Here is a 17,835-nt window from a genome sequence, read left to right as displayed (position 1 = left end):
CTTTTCTTCTGCGTAACCAAGCAGGCCGCAGCCAGCAGATGGCACTATAAGCAAGAGGGGCAGAGGGTCCCTTTAGGACCTGACAACAATTGCGGACTAGTAACTTTACAGTTTCAGCATCGGACGACTCAGTTGCACTTTAGACCGGACTCTAATAAAGCAGGTCAAGCTGTGTGCAATTAAGAATTTCAATGTACAAAATGCGATCTGCGGCTTTGTCTCCTCCATCCTGCGCCACCATTAAACTGAAGGTATCGTCAGGTTGTGAAAGTGTTGTGAGAAGGGCTGTCCCGATATCGCCGTTTCCTGGTTAAAGTGGCCGAGGTGACCCCACTTTAACTAAATACAGGAGACAATCGAGACTATCCTGATAGTTTAAAGAAAAATTCATACAAATAGGCAATTACCTAAGCGTTTCCCGACAACGTGTAGCTTTAGCATATGAAATTCGCGACTTGTTTTTGTTACAATGTTCCTAATTTCATTTGAAAGTACAGACACAGCCTCACTATCCAGATTTCCATAAGGAGTAAGAAAGATCCGCTGCAATTCCGGAGGCCGCAGGGACGGCCTCTAGACCCCTATTGTCCGGGTTCTCTTACGTAGAAGCTTGAGACGGAGGCCTCTGTTGCAGGTGGGCTGCTCCTTACAGACACACCAAATGCACACACACAAACAGAGCAGCCGCCATAGCGGAAAACAAAGTGCAAATCTGCAAGCCTTGGACTTCCCTGGTGGAGCAGTGGTTAAGAATCCGCCTGCCAATGCAGAGGACGTGGGTTCGAGCCCTGGTCCGGGAAGATCCCACATGCCGCGGAGCAACTAAGCCCGTGCTCCACAACTACTGAGCCTGTGTGCCACAACTACTGAAGCCCGTGTGCCTAGAACCTGTGCTCCAAAGCAAGAGAAGCCACCGCAATGAGAAGCCCACGCACTGCAGCGAAGAGTAGCCCCCATTCACCACAACTACAGAAAGCCCGTGCACAGCAACGAAGACCCAACCAGCCATAAATAAATAAAATAAATTTATTTAAAAAAAAACAAACTGCAAGCCTTTACCTTTTCAAACACAACTCCAGCAGGTCAGGTTACACCCCAACACTAACTCTGCAGGGGCACCAGAAGAGATTGGTTACCATGGCCACGTAGGAAGCCTCCCGGATAGCTCTCTTAGCTTTCTTCTTACACACACCTACTCACGAGAGCTCCACCCACGCAGGTCCCTAGCTCGGCAATCTGCTAGCCACGCCTGATTGCGTTCTGCGCTCGCCTCTCTGCCCTTGCACCTGCGTACTACGGCGCCTGCCCGTCGCCGCGGCCCGGATCGGGAAGTGTCAAGCGGGAGCTGGGTTCCCCCGCCTTCGCCGTTATCACCGCTGACCCCCGGACCCCAACTCCAGGCCCGGGCCCAGCCGTCATGACGAACGGTGAGAACTAATGCCCAGAGCCGAGGATGGGAGTGCAGTACGAGTGGAAACCTGGCGGGCGGAGCCGGGACTGACGTGGCCGTTCTCCCCGCCCCCTCCCAGCCCAGTCCCCCTTTGGCCTCTCGGTGCCCCAACTCCTGTCCCCTATACTCCTCCGGGGGTTCCCCCGTTCCGTGCCCATCTAGAACCCCCAGTGCCTCTTGTGCCCACACCCGTCGTTCTTGGTTCCCACACTGTGCCCTTCTCCCTTCCTAGAAGTTCGTTCTGACCCTTACAAGCCACTTCGCGAGGCCAGTCCTGGTTGAACTATTGCTTTAGCACCAGGAAAAAGAGGATCCTCCTCACAGCCCTCTGTGTTCTCAAACTTTTGGATAGTAGGCTCGTTGAGATGACCGATAAATCACACAGGATTTAAAACCCCATACTTCTGGGGGGGGAGGCGGAGGTGAATGTAGATCCTAAAAAAAATGTTCTCCTTGTTGTGTTAAAATGTCGGGAAGCTTTCTCGTATTTGATTCTAAAGTCTTGCCTGGGCGATCCCATCTGGAGACCGTGGCTAGTGTTGCAGGGGTTGGATTTAGACACTGCCTCTTCTAAAGATGAGGTGGCAGTTGCCACCCTGTTTATCCTAATTTTCCAGATCTCTTCAAACACTTTATAGACATGAGTTCTGAATTCCAGGGAAGGGCAGGAAACGATGACTTTGTGGTCTTTACCGTCGATCTTACAGGAAAAAAGATGACAAGACCTCTTAGGCAGTATGATTTGAAGGGCATAGGACAGCATTTCTCAAAAGTACCTTCTCTATAAGCCTGGTACTAAAGTTTCCAATTTCATCTCCTTGTGACTTTTGGCTTTGCAAAAACTTACGGGAGAAAAGACTAGCTAGCACGTATTGTTCATCATAAAACTTGGTGTATGTATTAATTTACTGGACCCTTTCCTGTGTGACATCTAGTTGTGAGATAGTTTTACTGGAGGGAGAGAGGGAGATGGAGTGGCCCAGAACTGGCCGATGCCAGTTGTGTAAAATATCCTTTTGGAGCTTCCTGGGCAGTCAGAGGTCTGAGGTTAGTAGGCACAGTACAAGAAGGGACATCACCCGGAGGAAGAAATAAACTGAACTGAGAAATAAGAGAGCAGTTGGACACATAGTAATTAATAAATAAGTTTTAGTCACCCTTTCCGCTTTTGTGGTCTGATTTTTTTTTTCCACTTAGGTGATTCTTTGCACTTACAAGACATAGCTTGGTTTACAAATGTAAGAAATAGAACTAATTGTTCAAAGCTTTTTTCCCCACAATTGTTCCACCTTGTCGAAGCCTCAGATCTTTTTTTGCTTGTTTGTTTTCAAGAATCTGTTAACTCAGGCAGAAATTTGGTTTGTAAGTAGAGTATCATGCGTGAAGTGTAAGATAAGCATAGGAAAATTGTAGTCATGTGGATTCTAACTCTTGGAATTTCCATTAAGCTTTACTTTTGCCTTAACATATTCTTCACCAACAGATGCAGATCTGAGAGACTTGGCCAAATATCTACCTCTTCTTTATCACATGAGTGATTTATAGGAAGAACATGTTTCATTCTCTCAGCTCAGGCTCGAAGGATTCTTATGACTCTCTCAACCTATTGCCAACACTGGCCATTCCTGGTAGGCTGATTCCACATAAAGTGATTCACTCTTCTCAGAATTTATACTTCTTGAAAGGAGAGGGAAGGGGGCAGTGAAATCTTTGTAAGGGGGTTGTCTACAAGTGATTTGGGGAACAGAAAGGTAACCTTGTTAGTCCCAGGACCTTCGCTTCCTCTTGTCAGGGCTGGCACTGCAGTTGAGGTTATCATCTTGATATTTGATCACACTCTGTTCTCCAGGGAGATCACCTGTCCCAAGCTGGATTAGCACCAAAGGTTTTCTTCTCTTTCTGTAACAGTGTACTCCTTGGATGGAATTCTGGTGTTTGGTTTGCTCTTTGTTTGCACCTGTGCCTACTTCAAGAAAGTACCTCGTCTCAAAAGCTGGCTGCTCTCAGAGAAGAAGGGAGTTTGGGGTGTGTTTTACAAAGGTAAGATCATATCTGTTCAGGGAGAGGAGATTGCCATCTCTGGACAGTGAGGTGCTGCAAGGTGGGGGTGGGATAGGCTGGAATTGTATGTGGTTCAACTTTTACATAATTGTTTATTTTAGCACCAAGGTAACTTTTGTATTCTCCATGGAGTAAAACTATATAAATTAAACAATTTTAGACTGGACTAGATTTGTTGGAAGGAATATTTTCCCAGTGAAAAGTTTTTTTCTGAATTTCTGGAAAGTATATATTGGAGTCTCTTTTAAGTATTGATGTTATTAACTCAGATGCTTTTTTACTTTTTATTTTGGGCATCTTCATCTGGAATCCTACTTACCTAGATCTTTTTTCAAAATAAGGCAAAATATAAACTAACAGTATATTCATCTAGAACCTACGACTTAAAGATAGTATTTAAATACATTCCTGGGTGGGTTCTTGAGACCCTTGATAGGTCTCTTCCTCTGTGACTAGAGATTTCAAATCTTGAAAGTGAGGACTTATATGAAGGGCAGGGTTTGATTTCTTTTCTCGTTTTATTTTTTCCTGCTAGCTGCTGTGATTGGAACTAGGCTGCATGCTGCTGTAGCAATCGCCTGCATTGTAATGGCCTTCTACGTCCTGTTTATAAAATGAATTCCAAAGCATCCATTTCATCAACTGCCAACCAAGGGGACGAAGGTGAAGAACCTGTCAGGAGCCTGGGCCCAGCATAGGAGAGTTCAGCTAAAATCATCAAAGTCCCCAGGATGACACCACAGCATCTGCTCCTACCTTATGTGGGGAAAACTCCTCGTGGTTACAAACATTATTTATGCTTCAGGGGACTACAGAAAGCCAGCTTCCTTTGACCTGTGTGTAAATCAGTCCTCAGCAGAGAGCATATAACGTCCAGATAAATTCCACCCCTCAGTGATACGATTACATACCTCCTGCTTAAAAATCTGTCACCTATTTTGTTCTTCAGCCCCTCATCAGGAACTTTTCACACTGAGGCTCATTAGGGGAGGATATAAACTGTATTCAAACTTCTTGGAAGGAGAGATAATTTTCAAGACTTGACTTTTTTTTTTAGTGTTTGATTTGGATTTGGCAAATTGCAGGGGGCTGGGAGGCTGGGGTGGGGAGCCTGGGTGGGAAATAGGAGTTAAACAATGCCAAGGAATTTTTTGGCTTTGGAAATTTATTTTTCATATACCCATCTGGGAACATAAGAGAGAGGCATGATCCTCATTGCAAAAAGAGAACAGACGAAATAGCTGTGCCGTGTGCTGGTAGCCAGAGAGTTTTGCCAAGAGAATCTGGGCCTACATAAGACTTGGAAATTGTCTGTGATGAGACCAGAAAGGAGTAACTTAGACAAGAAACAATGTTCTATTCACCAGTATTCCCAAAAGGAAACTTCACCCCTCAAATGGTATATTGAAACTGTTGCTATTTTCCTAAAGCTTTTTAAATATTTTCTAAATTGCTGAGTGCTAAATACTGTTACTCAGTTTTAAATGCCACCACTAGGGGAAAGAGAAACTACTTAAGAAATAATTTGCAGTTGGGGTAGAAGAAATAAATAAATCTAGTATATTAATTCATATACTAGTAAAGTCATCTAGAATTTATTGTGATGTTAGATGGAAGTTCTGTCATGTTAACCAACATACAAACTTATTCTTTGTTTAAATCTGGGTTATTATGGCAATTTTCAGTCGATTACTTGTGTTTCTTGGCCCACTTTTAATTTCCTTCATATTGTAGTATTCTTTAGCTGTCTCTTGGAAATTATAAGAACATGGGAAATTTGAATGAGAGAAGTTGATGGCATTCATAGGCATGTTTGGACAGTTCATAGAATCCATGAATAAAATGAGAGTGTTTTCTAAAGTAAGGGAAAGCAGAGGTTTGCAATTGAGATTGATGGGCTTTTCCATGGAATATAGGAACTCGTGAGCAAATCATTTTAGATGACTCTATATTTGAAGGGAAGACTTCTCCATTCCCTCCCCCTTTTATCTGCAAAAGGATCAACTGTTGCATTTATGAAGCCTAGAACTTCTCTATTAAAAAAAAAAAGAGTTGGTCTAAAATTAAATTATTGTAAAGAGCAAGCAGAGACATAGGTCTACCATTGGAATTGTTCGCTAAAGTAAAACTTGACTGTGGACAAGTTGGCTGTGGTTGACCCCAGTGTGGCAGTAAATTGTCTTTTGTTTTATTCCAAAAGAACAAAAGCTGCTAGGAAGTTTAGGTTCTGAAACATTCAGTTTAGTGCTTTGATGGTTCCTAGAAGTATAGAAAGTCATCACGTAAACACTACATGTCTAATCATCTCAGAGTTATGGCTGTTATCTCTTCAGGAATTGGTCCACAGGGTAAATTTCAATGATTCATATATTTTTCATTGTCATTTCTGAGGATCTTTCACACAAGAGAAAGGAAAGCTAGTGGAACAGAAAGAAGAGTTAAACCTTGTGGGTGTGAGTTTGGAACCTGTTGGCCAACGGGAATATCACTCTCTGGAAATACAGGTTCAGCATGTTTTGCACTTGTTATTTTGTAGCTTTAATGACTTTTGTTTCCTAATAGGGCTAATATCTCTAAGCTTGGTGTTTAGAGCTTCTTCATATTTTAAACTAGTCCCATTTCACAGTTCAGATCAATTTTTACAGCCTCCTGGGCGGGTCATCTTGACCTAAGCTCTTGAACTGTTATATTTTGAGATGTTTTCGTACCAGAATGTACCAAAAAGTACACAGAGTGAAGGTAATTTACAGCAAGAAACAAATACAGCTTATTTCATTTCTTGACTTTAGATAAGCAGAAACTTGTTTAATTCATTACTTTGGTTGATGTGTCATATATTTTTGACTGAAAATTGTAGGAAGTTGTTGCTCTAAGGGAGTCTTAGGGGTGGAAGAAGGGGGATAGCAGTATTGCCTCAGATTCAAACTGGCGTCACCATAAACCCTGTATGCCAGGGTGGAATGAAGTCAACTTTTTATAGTTGAAATAAGACTTTTTATTCACCATTGTCTGCACAAATCCTTGAAAATAAAGTTTCTTTCCCTACTGTTTTTGTCCATTTTGTCACATGCATGCTGAATTATTGAACTTTGTTCAATATTCCCCTGGGTTCTGCCCATAGTATACCTTTTTAGTTTATATTAGTGAATATCGTCAATCCTGTTAACCCCTTGTGATGGTCACTGAATGTATGATATATGTATGATATAGTTCAGAATCTATGAGGGTATAGCTTTCTCCTTTGAGGGAACTAATTTTATATATATATATATATATATATATATATATATATATATATATATATATATACATTTTGAGGTGTATTAATGTAGATAACATTCTCCAATACATTTTACCTACTACTGCTATTAAAATAAAAGTATCGGGCTTCCCTGGTGGCGCAGTGGTTGAGAATCTGCCTGCCAATGCAGGGGACACGGGTTCGAGCCCTGGTCTGGGAAGATCCCACATGCCGCGGAGCAGCTGGCCCCGTGAGCCACAATTACTGAGCCTGCGCGTCTGGAGCCTGTGCTCCGCAACAAGAGAGGATTTGATAGTGAGAGGCCCGTGCACCGCGATGAGGAGTGGCCCCCACTTGCTGCAACTAGAGAAAGCCCTCGCACAGAAATGAAGACCCAACACAGCCATAAATAAATAAATAAAATTTAAAAAGGTAAAAAAATAAAAGTATCAACTGCCATTACAAGCCATAAACTTCTTCAGTGAAATGAGGTTATCAGGTTACCTAGCCACATACCTAGAAAATCCTTGGGCTTCTGGTGCATACAATGGACAGTTTCCCCCAATTTGTTTATTCCAAGTACATGGTGGGACTGGCACAAGTACAGATGATAACTTAACAAAATTCTGATTTGTCTTCCCCCCTCACATATGTATTTCTTGAAAAAGGAGAAGGAAGGAACTGAGACATTCAAATTGTGCTTTGTGATGTGAAAGGAGCTAATTCTAACTTACATAATTATTCCTTTTTTTTTTCTTACACTCATTCTTGAAAGGTTTATTTTAGCGGATATGAAAGTAAATGAAGATTCAGCAATATGACTGCCACAGCAAGTTCTGGGTAGCAAGAGGGCTCTGTGGGGACAGGGATATGTCTTCCTACCTTATTATACTACTACCTAGTGTATATTAGGTAGTATATTAGTAGTATATATAGTTACTATATCCTAACTACCTAGTCCTTGGACTTAAGTAATCTATTCTCACCTTGCCCTTTGGTAAAATGATGTTTGCCTTCTCCCATGGGAGAAGGAGCTCCTAGGGAAGCTGATGTTGGTAATGACCAGAATTTGCCTTCTCCCTGGGAAAGAAATCATTCACCTAGAGGTCTCCTGAGATTGAATCATCTTATATCCAGAACTTGGATCAAAAGAAAAACTACAGATATGGATATAAATGTGTAGCTGCACAGAGATCCAAAGACAATCACGATTCAGTATTGTGGGAATTCGTCCCGCCTTTACCTGGGCCCTTGGTTCCCCTCCGAGCCACGTGGGGGCGGGAAAGTGCGCACTCGGTGAGGGCCTGTGCTTGGTTGTTCCTCCCAGAACCCTCCGGGGCGGAGGGCTTTAAAGAAGCTTGCGCGCTTCCGCCCTTTCACCGGAGGGAGAGCGGCGTGGGGTGAGGCTGGTTAGAACTGTAGCGAGGTGTGTGGAAGGCGCCTGCGGGCTGAGTGTGTGAGTGGACGCGCGAATGTGTGAGTGGACGCGCGAATGTGTGAGTGCGCGCGTAGTGCGTGCAAGGCGAGTGCATGCGCCTGCCCCCGTGCCCCTCCCCCGGCCTACACCTTGATCTTATTTGATCGGGTTGTGACTCCAGCCCCGCCGGACCAACCCGAAATGAAAAGCTCTCCTCCTGCGAAGCCCCTTCTTCGGGGCGCTGTGCAGCGAGGCCCCTTGGGCGGTGGCAACGCCGCGGTCCCGGAGGTCCCGGAGCTGGTCCTACGAGGCCCGGCGCTCAGAAGTGATGAATTGATCAGATAGACGAGGCTGGGCTTGTCCTGGGCCACTGATTATCGAGGCGATTCTGATCTGAGCCCGGGCCCAGGGCACGGCTGCCCGTGGCGTTGAGACTAACGTGTCAACGGTCGGCTGCGGGCCCCGGGCGCTGGCGGACGGAGGTTGAATGAGCCGTCGCCCCGCCCGCGGGAGTGGGAGCGGAAAGGATATGGAGGCCTTGTTCCCCGCTGCAGTTTTCTTTTGTAGCCGCCTCCCTTTTTTTCTTTAGACACGACTTGTCATGATGACTCTTTTGTATGGTACCAACACTGGTGCCCCCGGTCTAAAGGCACTATACAGCGCCTGCCGCGAAGGGATATATGTATATATGCATTTCTGTATACGTGTATATAGCCGTAAGATTACTTGGAGACCTTATAAGAATTCAGATTCCAGGGACCCGCACCGGATTTACTGAATTACGATTAGCAGGGGTGGGGTGGGGGGGTCTAGGAATCTCTATTATTTAAAGCCTCCATGCATGGATCACAGTGATACATTTTTTGATGTTCAGTATCAACCCACATGAGGTGATTATCTCAGAGAGTCAACCCCTCTGCCACTTTCAGCTATTCTAAATAAAGAGAACTGAAAATATTGCCACTTGGCCGCAAACACTATGAACAGATTGGAGTATCTCGGTGGAAGAGGGGCTGTAATAGTTTGGTGGTATTGACCCTGCACCTGAGTACCAGGAAGAAGCCCTTTCATATCTGATTGATTCAACAATGCATATGCTGTCCAATCTTAGAAATGGGAACTTAGTGTACAATATTCTAAAAGGTCTGCCATTTCTTGCTCATTTTAACAGCAGGCTCCTGTGAGTGGCTTGTAATTTTAGAAACCACATTACTGTATCAGTTTTTAGGTACCTTCAGACCCTAGGATCAGATTGTTGAAAGCTGTTTCCAAGAATAGGGGGCTATATATCACAGCACAAATCAAGGCAAAGAAAAGAGAGAATTGACTCCCAGGCAAGGAGACAGTAACAGAGTTAAGAGAATGAACAATGGCAAGGAGCCAGGGAGATGGAGCCCTCATGGAAAAGTAGAGCTCAGAAGATGACTAAATCCAGAAGGTCTGAAATCTAAGCGTGACCTCAGCATAAGTGTTAATGCCACAAAGAGCTACTAAAATTAGTGTTTGTAAGCTCAAGAGAATGGACTATGTCCATTCTTGCTTTCCCAACACTTAGCTCAGTACCTGACACATAAAAGTTGGCAAGAAATGTTGAATGGGTATGGTTGGAATGACTCCAGTTCACAAAACTTGAATACCTGTCTCCTGCCAAAAACAGTGCTGGTCTGTCCTAAATCCGTATCTTTTCAGCAAGATGACTTTCCGAGTTGCAAATAGGCTGAAAAGGACTAGTTTCTAGAAGCTGAGAAACTTCCATATTTTAAGAGTAGTCATGTGGCAACTGGTAGTCCATGGGTAACAGATAACTCCAGGCTTCATCTTACACAAATCTATTTAATGGAGGTGGGCGGCAGGATGTTCCACTATGATTAATTAGTCCAGGGGCTTGTCAGCACTTAGGTGGAGAAGAAGCCACCATCATTCTTTCGGGAATACCCTCCATTGCTGGCTGCAGTGTGAGGGGACACTGTGGAGAAAAGAGAAGAGGGAGTGGGCTGTGAATTTCAGATCCTTTGCCTTTTCTGGGAACTTGTCGCCCATACATTTATGGGGACAATGGAGAAGGTTCTAACAGCTGAGGAAACTGACATATAGAGGACTGATGGGAGGTAGTTATAGGTCTTTCGCTCCCCGGTTTCTGCCCTTTGCTGAAAATTTTTGTCCCCTAGACGTAAGGCTGAGGTAGTGGCTCTGAAAAACTGAATTCATTTTCTAGCTCTACAGTCAGCATGTCCCCTGGTTTTAGTCTGATATGTGCCAGACTCTCAGTTATCCCTGATGTTCCCTAATAGCCAATCACCTCAACTCCCTGATTCCTGTGACCATTTAGAAAAACTCTTGCACCACCCATCTGCCTCCCACCCCTCGGTCTTCTGACCCTTACCTATGGATCCCTGGATGCTGTGAATAGACTCCTTCTTAGGGTTGATCCAGTGTCTGATGTTAGCTCGGGAAGTGATGGTGGGTGGCTGGGGAGGGGATAAAAATTCTCCAGGGAATTGGATCTTGATTCTAGAAGACGATGTGGGGAAGAACATGGGAGAGTGAAATCAATCAGGAGAAGAAAGGTAAGGAGGGAAAGAGTTGCATGCAACCTTAAAAATAAAGCAGCCGAAGGCCCTTTTTACCCTCTGGAGTTAACCGAAGATTTTGTGCTACAGATGAGCACAATCTTGGAAGATCTCTGTTTATTTTAGAAAATAAAAAAACAGAACTTGTATTACAGAAGTAAAAAATACAGAAATCTATAGAAACAAGAACCTATTGATTGTTATTTCCCAGGTGACACTTTACCTTACTTGATTGGCATTGTCCTTAGGGAGAGGCTCCGCCTCCACCACTTACCCATGGGCATCCTGAATGGTCTCCTGCTGTATCAGTGTCTCACTTTTGCTCTTGAACGTCCCTGTGTGGTGGTTGTACAAGGCTGCTAATCGGAAATCCAGATCATCCTTCGGTATCTACGGAGGAAGCCAACCCCGCCACCCCCAGGGTTAACTTGCCACATTTGCACCTGCTCTAGTCGGGTTCTGTTGGACTCTACTCTTCCCCAGAGCAGAGTGAACCCCTTTTGGGCCTGAGATCCACCAACTCCCTACATACCAAATTACTATACATGATGACTTCTTAACCCTTGTCCATAATAGAATTGTCTCATGGTTAGGTCTAAGGAGTGGGGAGCTCTCCTGGAGACATGAGAACCACTATATTGTCCTTGACTTGAGCTTAATGGGCCTTACCTCATTCATGGTTATAATGAGAAGTCTGGTGAGAGAATGATTTGCTCCAGATAATCAACTGCAGCAAAACCCAAGCCTTCTGACTTCCCAGAGGAAGTTGATAAGTTGGTATTTGGTTTTAGATTTGGTAGGATCTTGGATTGGGGACAAGATAAAGATGCTAAGGTAGTCAGGGACAGACAACCTTTCAAAATAGGATATTAATTAGTCCTAAGTGGATATAAGGAGAAATAGCATTTCAATGCTAGGTACCTCAGGATCAAAAAAATAAACATCCTGCCTCATGGACGTGATTGTGGGAGTTGAGCTGAGTCGACACCAGGGTTCCTGTTTCTGAGCAAGGTGAGTTGGGTTCTTATATGGCAGTTTCTGCAAAAGAGAAACCACACCCACCCCTGGTTACCAGAGGCCTTGCTGATGTGATAACTTGAGTGACATCCATCCCCTTATCCCATCCCATTTTAATTGAATCGCAGACATCTAAAAGAGAAGAACGAAATGGGGCAAGACTCCCAGGCTTCTGATCCTCCTAAGTTTTCAATCTCAGAACTGACAGAAATGGGCCAGGAATACAGGGAAAGGGGTGAAGTGGGACAGGAGGTGAAGGGTGGGGAGCAGAGAGGCAAGATGAGCTCAGGTTTAGAAGTCCTGAGCTTGAAGAAGAGAGAAGATATCCTAATGCAATTAACAGGTAGGAAATTGGAAGTGTGCAGTTGTTGGAGGAGAGCTCAGAACAAGTAGTAGAGATCTGGGGGTCATCCCCCTGAAGTGGTGGTTGAAGCCTGCAAAAAGGCGTCTGACCAACAAGGAAGAGGCGGTTCATGAGGACTGCACAATATTATAATGTGGGTGGCGGTGGGAGCAGTCTGAGACAAGAGAATCAGGAGAGAGCAATGTCTAGGCAGGTGAGAAAATTTCAGTAAGCAGGGAAGGGTCATTGTGTCTGCAGGAATGTCAAAAAGTTCATTGGATGTTCAGTCCTCTAATTAAAACCCCACAAGTACGAATATGAAAAGCACACAGCTGATTTCTTCATTACATGTAAAATGCCATACTGTTCACCACCGTATCCCCAGTGCCTAGCACAGCGACCTAACACATGGTGTTCTAAAATGAAATATTGATTGAATCAATGACTGAATTCCAGTGAGTACAACTACAACCTAGTAGAAATCTCATTCAACCCATCCGATGTAGGAACTCTCCTCCTCCCCTGTATATAACACAGTGCTGTGTGACTCAGCTCAGTTAGGCATTCATTGAATGGTGTGAACCAGGCACTATACTGTCACAAAGAAAGATGAAAAAGGAAATGGGAAAACTACAAATATATATGATGCAAGCACAGGCAGCTCTCTTCCCATTCCTCGAAGGCTGAATAAGCCTCATCTCTATAAGCAGAAGGCTGAGACGGTCTTTCACTGAGAAAGTCAAGGCTGTCAAGCGTGAGTGCCATCTTCACATGCATTTTCCTTCCATCTCAGAGAAAGGGAAGTCCCTTTTATTCAAGAATCACCCTTCCCTAAACCCAGCCCTTCCTCGTGCTTTAGGGCCCTGTGCTATCCTGCCATCCCTGTACCCAGCTTCTCCTCATTCCTTTGTCACTGTCTAGCTAGCACTCCATGACCTTCCCTACCGAGCCAGCCTTCTTAAAGAGTCAACACTTGCCACCTCCACTTCCTCCCCATTCCCATTCCCTCTTCTGCCCACTGCAGTCTGGCCTCTGCCTCAAGCACCCACTGAAATTACTCTTGCTGGTGACCACCGACCTTTGTGGCTAGGTCAGGTGGATCCTTTCCAGTCCTGACCTTACTGACCTCTGCGGTTTCTGCACCATGACTCTGATTCCACGAAATGTTCTCTCCATCGTGTGTGGGTCCAGATCCTGGTTCTCCTCCTGCCTCTGGCTATTACTTCTTAGCTTCCTTCTCAGCTCTGCTTTCTCTCTCTGTCCCTTAGTGGTATTCTCCAGGGGGTTTGTCTCTGCCTTTCTGACTCTCACATTCACTGGATGAGCTCATTCTCTCCTATAGCTTCAACCACCAGATGAATACTGTGGCTTCCAGACATCTTCAACCCACAGCTCTCAACCAGGTTGCCTACTCTTCATCTCTATGGAAATGTCCCACAGGCACCATGAAAACAACAGCTACATAACTGATCTCAACATCTTTCTCCCCAAACCTGCTTTCCCTGGATGTCTCATTCAGTAAATGGTATCAAGCAAGCCCTCAGAAACCTGGGAGCTCTCCCTGGCTCATCCACTCTCTTGAGCCCATATCCAGTCAGCCACAAAGTCCCATCAGTCCTGCCCTTTGCATCTTACCGCCATCCCCTGCATCACTGCTCTACATCCATTACTCCTCCTGGAGATCGCTGCACCAGCCTTGTAGCTGATCCCTCTTGTCGCACTAACATCCTGTCCAATCCACTGCCACTTGTGCTTTCTACAACACCCATCTAGTATGCCACTCCAGTGTTTACAGTCCTGAGATGATTCCCCAGGATGAAAACCTAGCTCACTAGCATTCTGTAAACACACACCCAGCCCAGGAGGGTCACCTCTCCAGCTTCCACCCTCTCCACTCCTCCATTTCACACCAACGCTTCAGCCACTTTGGACTCTTTGGTCCCAAAGAGGCCACCCTCATCCTCCTCTCCATGTATGTGCACCTGCTGCTTCCTTTGCTTTGGATGTCTGGTTCCTGTTTCCTTCCTCCTGACTTACATTCCACCTCCTCCCTCCCCTGGTCCAGCTGACTCATATTTGGATGTCAAAACTCACCTGCTCTGGGAGGCTTTCCTTTAAGCTCCTGTGTCCCATGACACACCACATATAACTGTCACAACACACGTGCTGTTGTGCAAGCACTTTTGCTGTTGCTGTTGTCAGTCTGGCTTTTATGCTAGATTTCCCTGAGAACAGGAGCTAATGTGTCTATACATCCTCAGTTTTTAGCAGAGTGCCCAGCATACAGTAAATAATAAATGTTGAATAAACAAAAGGGAGTGCTTTGATTTTGCTATTAAGCCACAATTACCATTTAGTTCACCTTATTTTTCACCACTTCAAACATCTCAAATACTTCTACGAGAAAAGTGGAACCTGGGCCTGGGTAAGCCCCGTTATAGCAATCATTGCTTAGGGCTGTGAGTACCTCTTGTTCCTCTGGACTAGAACTCCACTTGCCTCTGCTCAAAAGCACCTGTGAAATGTTGGCAGACCTGAATATGGGGACATGGAGGAAGGCAGAAAACAGACTTCTCCGGTACCTGACTCAGTGTCCTCACCAGAGACCTTTAAGTTACCATCTCTTCCTGTCGCGCCGACAGAAAGAAGAGTGCGGTCGACCCTACTGGGAATCTGTGCAAGAAACCTCAGTACCTCGGAAGCCCGCAGTTTTCCAAAGTAGGAATCATCGTTATCCAACGTAGGATTCTGGAAAGGGTCTCGGGTGAGAGGCATGGTAAAATGCCGAGCGAGACACTCTTAAGAGTGGTGAGAGGCCCGCGCAGCCGCACACAATCTTGCACGCGGAGGAGCCGGGCTCCCAATTGTTTGGCACGCCCAATTTCAGTTGCTAGGCAACTACCCCGCCGTCTATGACAGAGGCGAATTCCCTCCGAGAAGGGCGCCACCTGGCGGTCCAACGCGGGAGGCCCCTCGGGAAGAAGCTCCTGGGAACGCAGAGGGAAAGCGCCGCTGAGTGTACCGGGGAGCCCTGGATTTGCACTCGGTGAGACTTCGGTGAAAAACGCCGAACAGGTCTTCTGCAAAAGACTTCAGTTAAAGAAAGAATTCCTAAAAGGTGGGCCAGAAATGTCCTTCCTCCTGGCATCTAACCAAGGGATTTCTCAAAGCGATGAGAGAATGGGAATGTCAAGAGACAGAAGAGCCCAGGTGTCGTGCTTGGAAAATTGCCGGCTAAGGCAAACTCTCCTTGCTTAAACGAGTCTCAGGGCTTCGCATAGCGCCGGTTGTAAAGGCACAGGTGGATTTGGCTGGGTGGAAGTAAGATCTCCAGAAGAGGCTGTTACAGTAGGTGACACGTACCGGGGCCACTCTTCCAGGCTATAAGCTCTGGAGAAGAGACGGCACCTCAATCATTTTTCTATCGCTTCACACATAGGGGGTGCTTAATAAGTATATATAGAACGCCACGTCTGCAAAATTAGAGGTGCTCATAAGTAGCCGATGGCTACGAAATAATGAATTTGGTGGCGATGGCTTGGAGGTTGTTTCCACCGCGTTCTTTACACGAGCCCTGTGCGCGCCTGTTGGGACGGTTGCAGACCCTGGGCACTCGCATTCCCACGCCGCGCGCGCCAGTGGCAGCGGCTGCCATGGCGACCGGCAGGTGAGCGGCAGAGGAGCGAGTGGTCCCTTCCCCACCCGCGCGGAGGGAACGAGGAGGCGGTTGCCAAGGCGACACCGTGGGTAGGAGGAGGAGAAGAGGAAGGAGGGAGGAGGAAGGATGGGCGGCCTAGGCGTAGCCGCAGGGAGGTGACTGAAGCGAGCCCAGCCCCTTGCATCCTCCCCCCTGTGAATCTCCCTCCCCTTTTTTTCCGCCTTCTTCCAGCAGTAGCTGCCGCCGCAGCACCTGAACCGCTGATGCCGCTCGCTCAGAACAACACTATGGCTGAGCCTGGGCACAGCCTCCATCCCTCTGCCAGGCGCAGGGGAAGAACTGAGTCGCGCACACTCCGGCTTCTGCGGCTGCTGCTCTGGGTTGGGACCACCTTCCAGGTGACTCAGGGAGCGGGACCGGAGCTTCACGCCTGCAAAGAGGTACTCTCCTCCCGACCCGACCCCACTTAGGTCAGAAAAATCTTGGGTCCCGGCGGGGATCTTGGGACCCACGCACAGACAGTTTCAGAGGCCACGGAGTTTAGGTTTCTTTGGGGATGGGGGGTGGGGAGGAATAGGAGTAGACTGGCGTCATAGAGAAGCCAGCCCACTGGAGGACTCACGAAACAGATCAGCCTCACAGCTTGGGCTGCTGAGCTCAGGGGAAAGGTCCCAGCTCCAAGGACCTCAGGAGGGACCTAAGTCCCTGGACTTGGGAATGAAGGAAGGAGAAGACATGGGTTGTTTCCCAGCTGGGATGAAATTACCTTAAAAGTGGTTGAAAACAAAAGATTATGTACAGAGGGGCAAAATAGAAAGTGGGAAAAGGGAGAAGTGGGGTAAGAAAGGAGTTTGGAAGGCCAAAGGAAAACAATAGATCAAAGTGGGAATCCTTGTGATTTTATCATGGCTTCAAGAAAGTATGAAAATGGGAGATCTGCAAGGGGGACTGAAGGATCCCATCACCTCTCTTCCCTTGGTATTAAACATCCAGTTACCTTGTGGGCTGCTAAATGTGGATCCTGTTTATAGTTTGCCTCCCCCAGTGTGCTTTCTTTAGTGTACCTGACAGTGCATGACCCACCTTTGGCCAGAGTTTTGAGTTTTGTAGTGTCTCACTTTCAGCCAATCTCTACTTTCCTTTTCTGGACTTTTGCTGACATATGTCGTAAGTCTTTTTCAAGGTGTTTCTAAAACGTTGCCAACATAATTCAGAGAATAAGTAGTGAATGTCTTCCAACCAAAAATGCCTTTGAACATTCTTTTGGAGGGATACAAAAAAAGGAGTAACAAAGCTCAGTAGTTTCTATGGTATTGAAATAACAATAATGGGTTGTGTTCTGAGTAACTTTTTAAAAACCATATGGCAGAGGCAGCAGCAACATATTTACAAGAACTTCATGGCAGAAGGCAAATAAAAGTTGTTATCTACGTGAAATGTGAAAGACTTTGTAATACATTAAGAGTCTAGCCCTGTACAATTAATCTGAAATGTCATACTTGGCTAAAGTTTTGAGAGGTTGAAATATTATTTATAAGTTGTCATTGTTAACTACTGATTAGCAACCATAACCCCGTCCCATATGGAAATGTATTATTATGATGGTATTCTAACCATTAGACCATCTATAACAAAACAGATCATGAAGAAGTGAGGGGGGTGGGAAGAGAGAAGAGAATTTTTGTGTGAATAAAGATACTTCACTTCATTCATGAATATGAACAAGTGACCCCAGTCAGTGGAAATTTTTATAACTTGTATCAGTCCCAGCAGTGTCCTGCCCTGGGCCATCCACATTTTCACCCAGCCACTTTATGACCTGTTTTAAAGATGGCTGGGAACAGGATGATTTTGTCAGTGAGTGTTGCTTACTGGCCTTGGTGGCCTGTGGTCTAACCAACCAAGTGAGCTCCATCAAGCAAACTCACTTGCCTAAGAATCCAACATGGGAGTCCCCTGTGTGGAAGGTAACAAGCTTACAGTTCAACTACCACTTATTGTTGAGATCTTTGTCCACTATGGAAAATATGAGACGTTTAAGAAATAAAACACTTTGTATCATCTTGCTTGGGAGGAAG

The 17,835-nt window shown here is 45.7% G+C and overlaps 2 protein-coding genes across 4 annotated transcripts; one reads left to right on the top strand and one right to left on the bottom strand.

Moving 5' to 3' along the window:
• The first annotated feature begins 1,242 nt into the window (after positions 1–1,242).
• On the top strand, positions 1,243–6,556 carry TMEM167B (transmembrane protein 167B). 2 transcript variants are annotated; one of them, XM_081257200.1, is made up of 4 exons: positions 1,243–1,427; positions 2,934–3,078; positions 3,359–3,490; positions 4,047–6,556. In XM_081257200.1, the coding sequence occupies exons 2-4, from the start codon at positions 3,003–3,005 to the stop codon at positions 4,127–4,129; spliced, it is 291 nt and encodes a 96-aa protein (XP_081113326.1). In that variant the 5' UTR covers positions 1,243–1,427; positions 2,934–3,002; the 3' UTR covers positions 4,130–6,556. The 2 variants fall into 2 exon arrangements, with proteins under 2 accessions (XP_081113326.1, XP_081113327.1); XM_081257201.1 differs by lacking the exon at positions 2,934–3,078 and having other exon boundaries at positions 1,267–1,427.
• Positions 6,557–9,986: 3,430 nt separating this feature from the next.
• On the bottom strand, positions 9,987–14,923 carry CFAP276 (cilia and flagella associated protein 276). Of its 2 annotated transcripts, XM_081225066.1 has the most exons (6): positions 14,794–14,905; positions 14,567–14,614; positions 11,661–11,777; positions 11,014–11,129; positions 10,553–10,680; positions 9,987–10,135 (listed from the first exon to the last, which is right to left on the bottom strand). In XM_081225066.1, the coding sequence occupies exons 1-6, from the start codon at positions 14,872–14,874 to the stop codon at positions 10,065–10,067; spliced, it is 561 nt and encodes a 186-aa protein (XP_081081192.1). In that variant the 5' UTR covers positions 14,875–14,905; the 3' UTR covers positions 9,987–10,064. The 2 variants fall into 2 exon arrangements, with proteins under 2 accessions (XP_081081192.1, XP_081081193.1); XM_081225067.1 differs by lacking the exon at positions 14,567–14,614 and having other exon boundaries at positions 14,794–14,923.
• Between the last annotated feature and the right edge of the window lie 2,912 nt (positions 14,924–17,835).

The sequence above is a fragment of the Mesoplodon bidens genome (assembly GCF_964165515.1).
Source record: "Mesoplodon bidens genome assembly, chromosome: 2".
Taxonomy (NCBI): domain Eukaryota; kingdom Metazoa; phylum Chordata; class Mammalia; order Artiodactyla; family Ziphiidae; genus Mesoplodon; species Mesoplodon bidens.
Note: the sequence above shows the minus strand (reverse complement) of the source record. Positions and strands in the feature narration are given on the sequence as shown.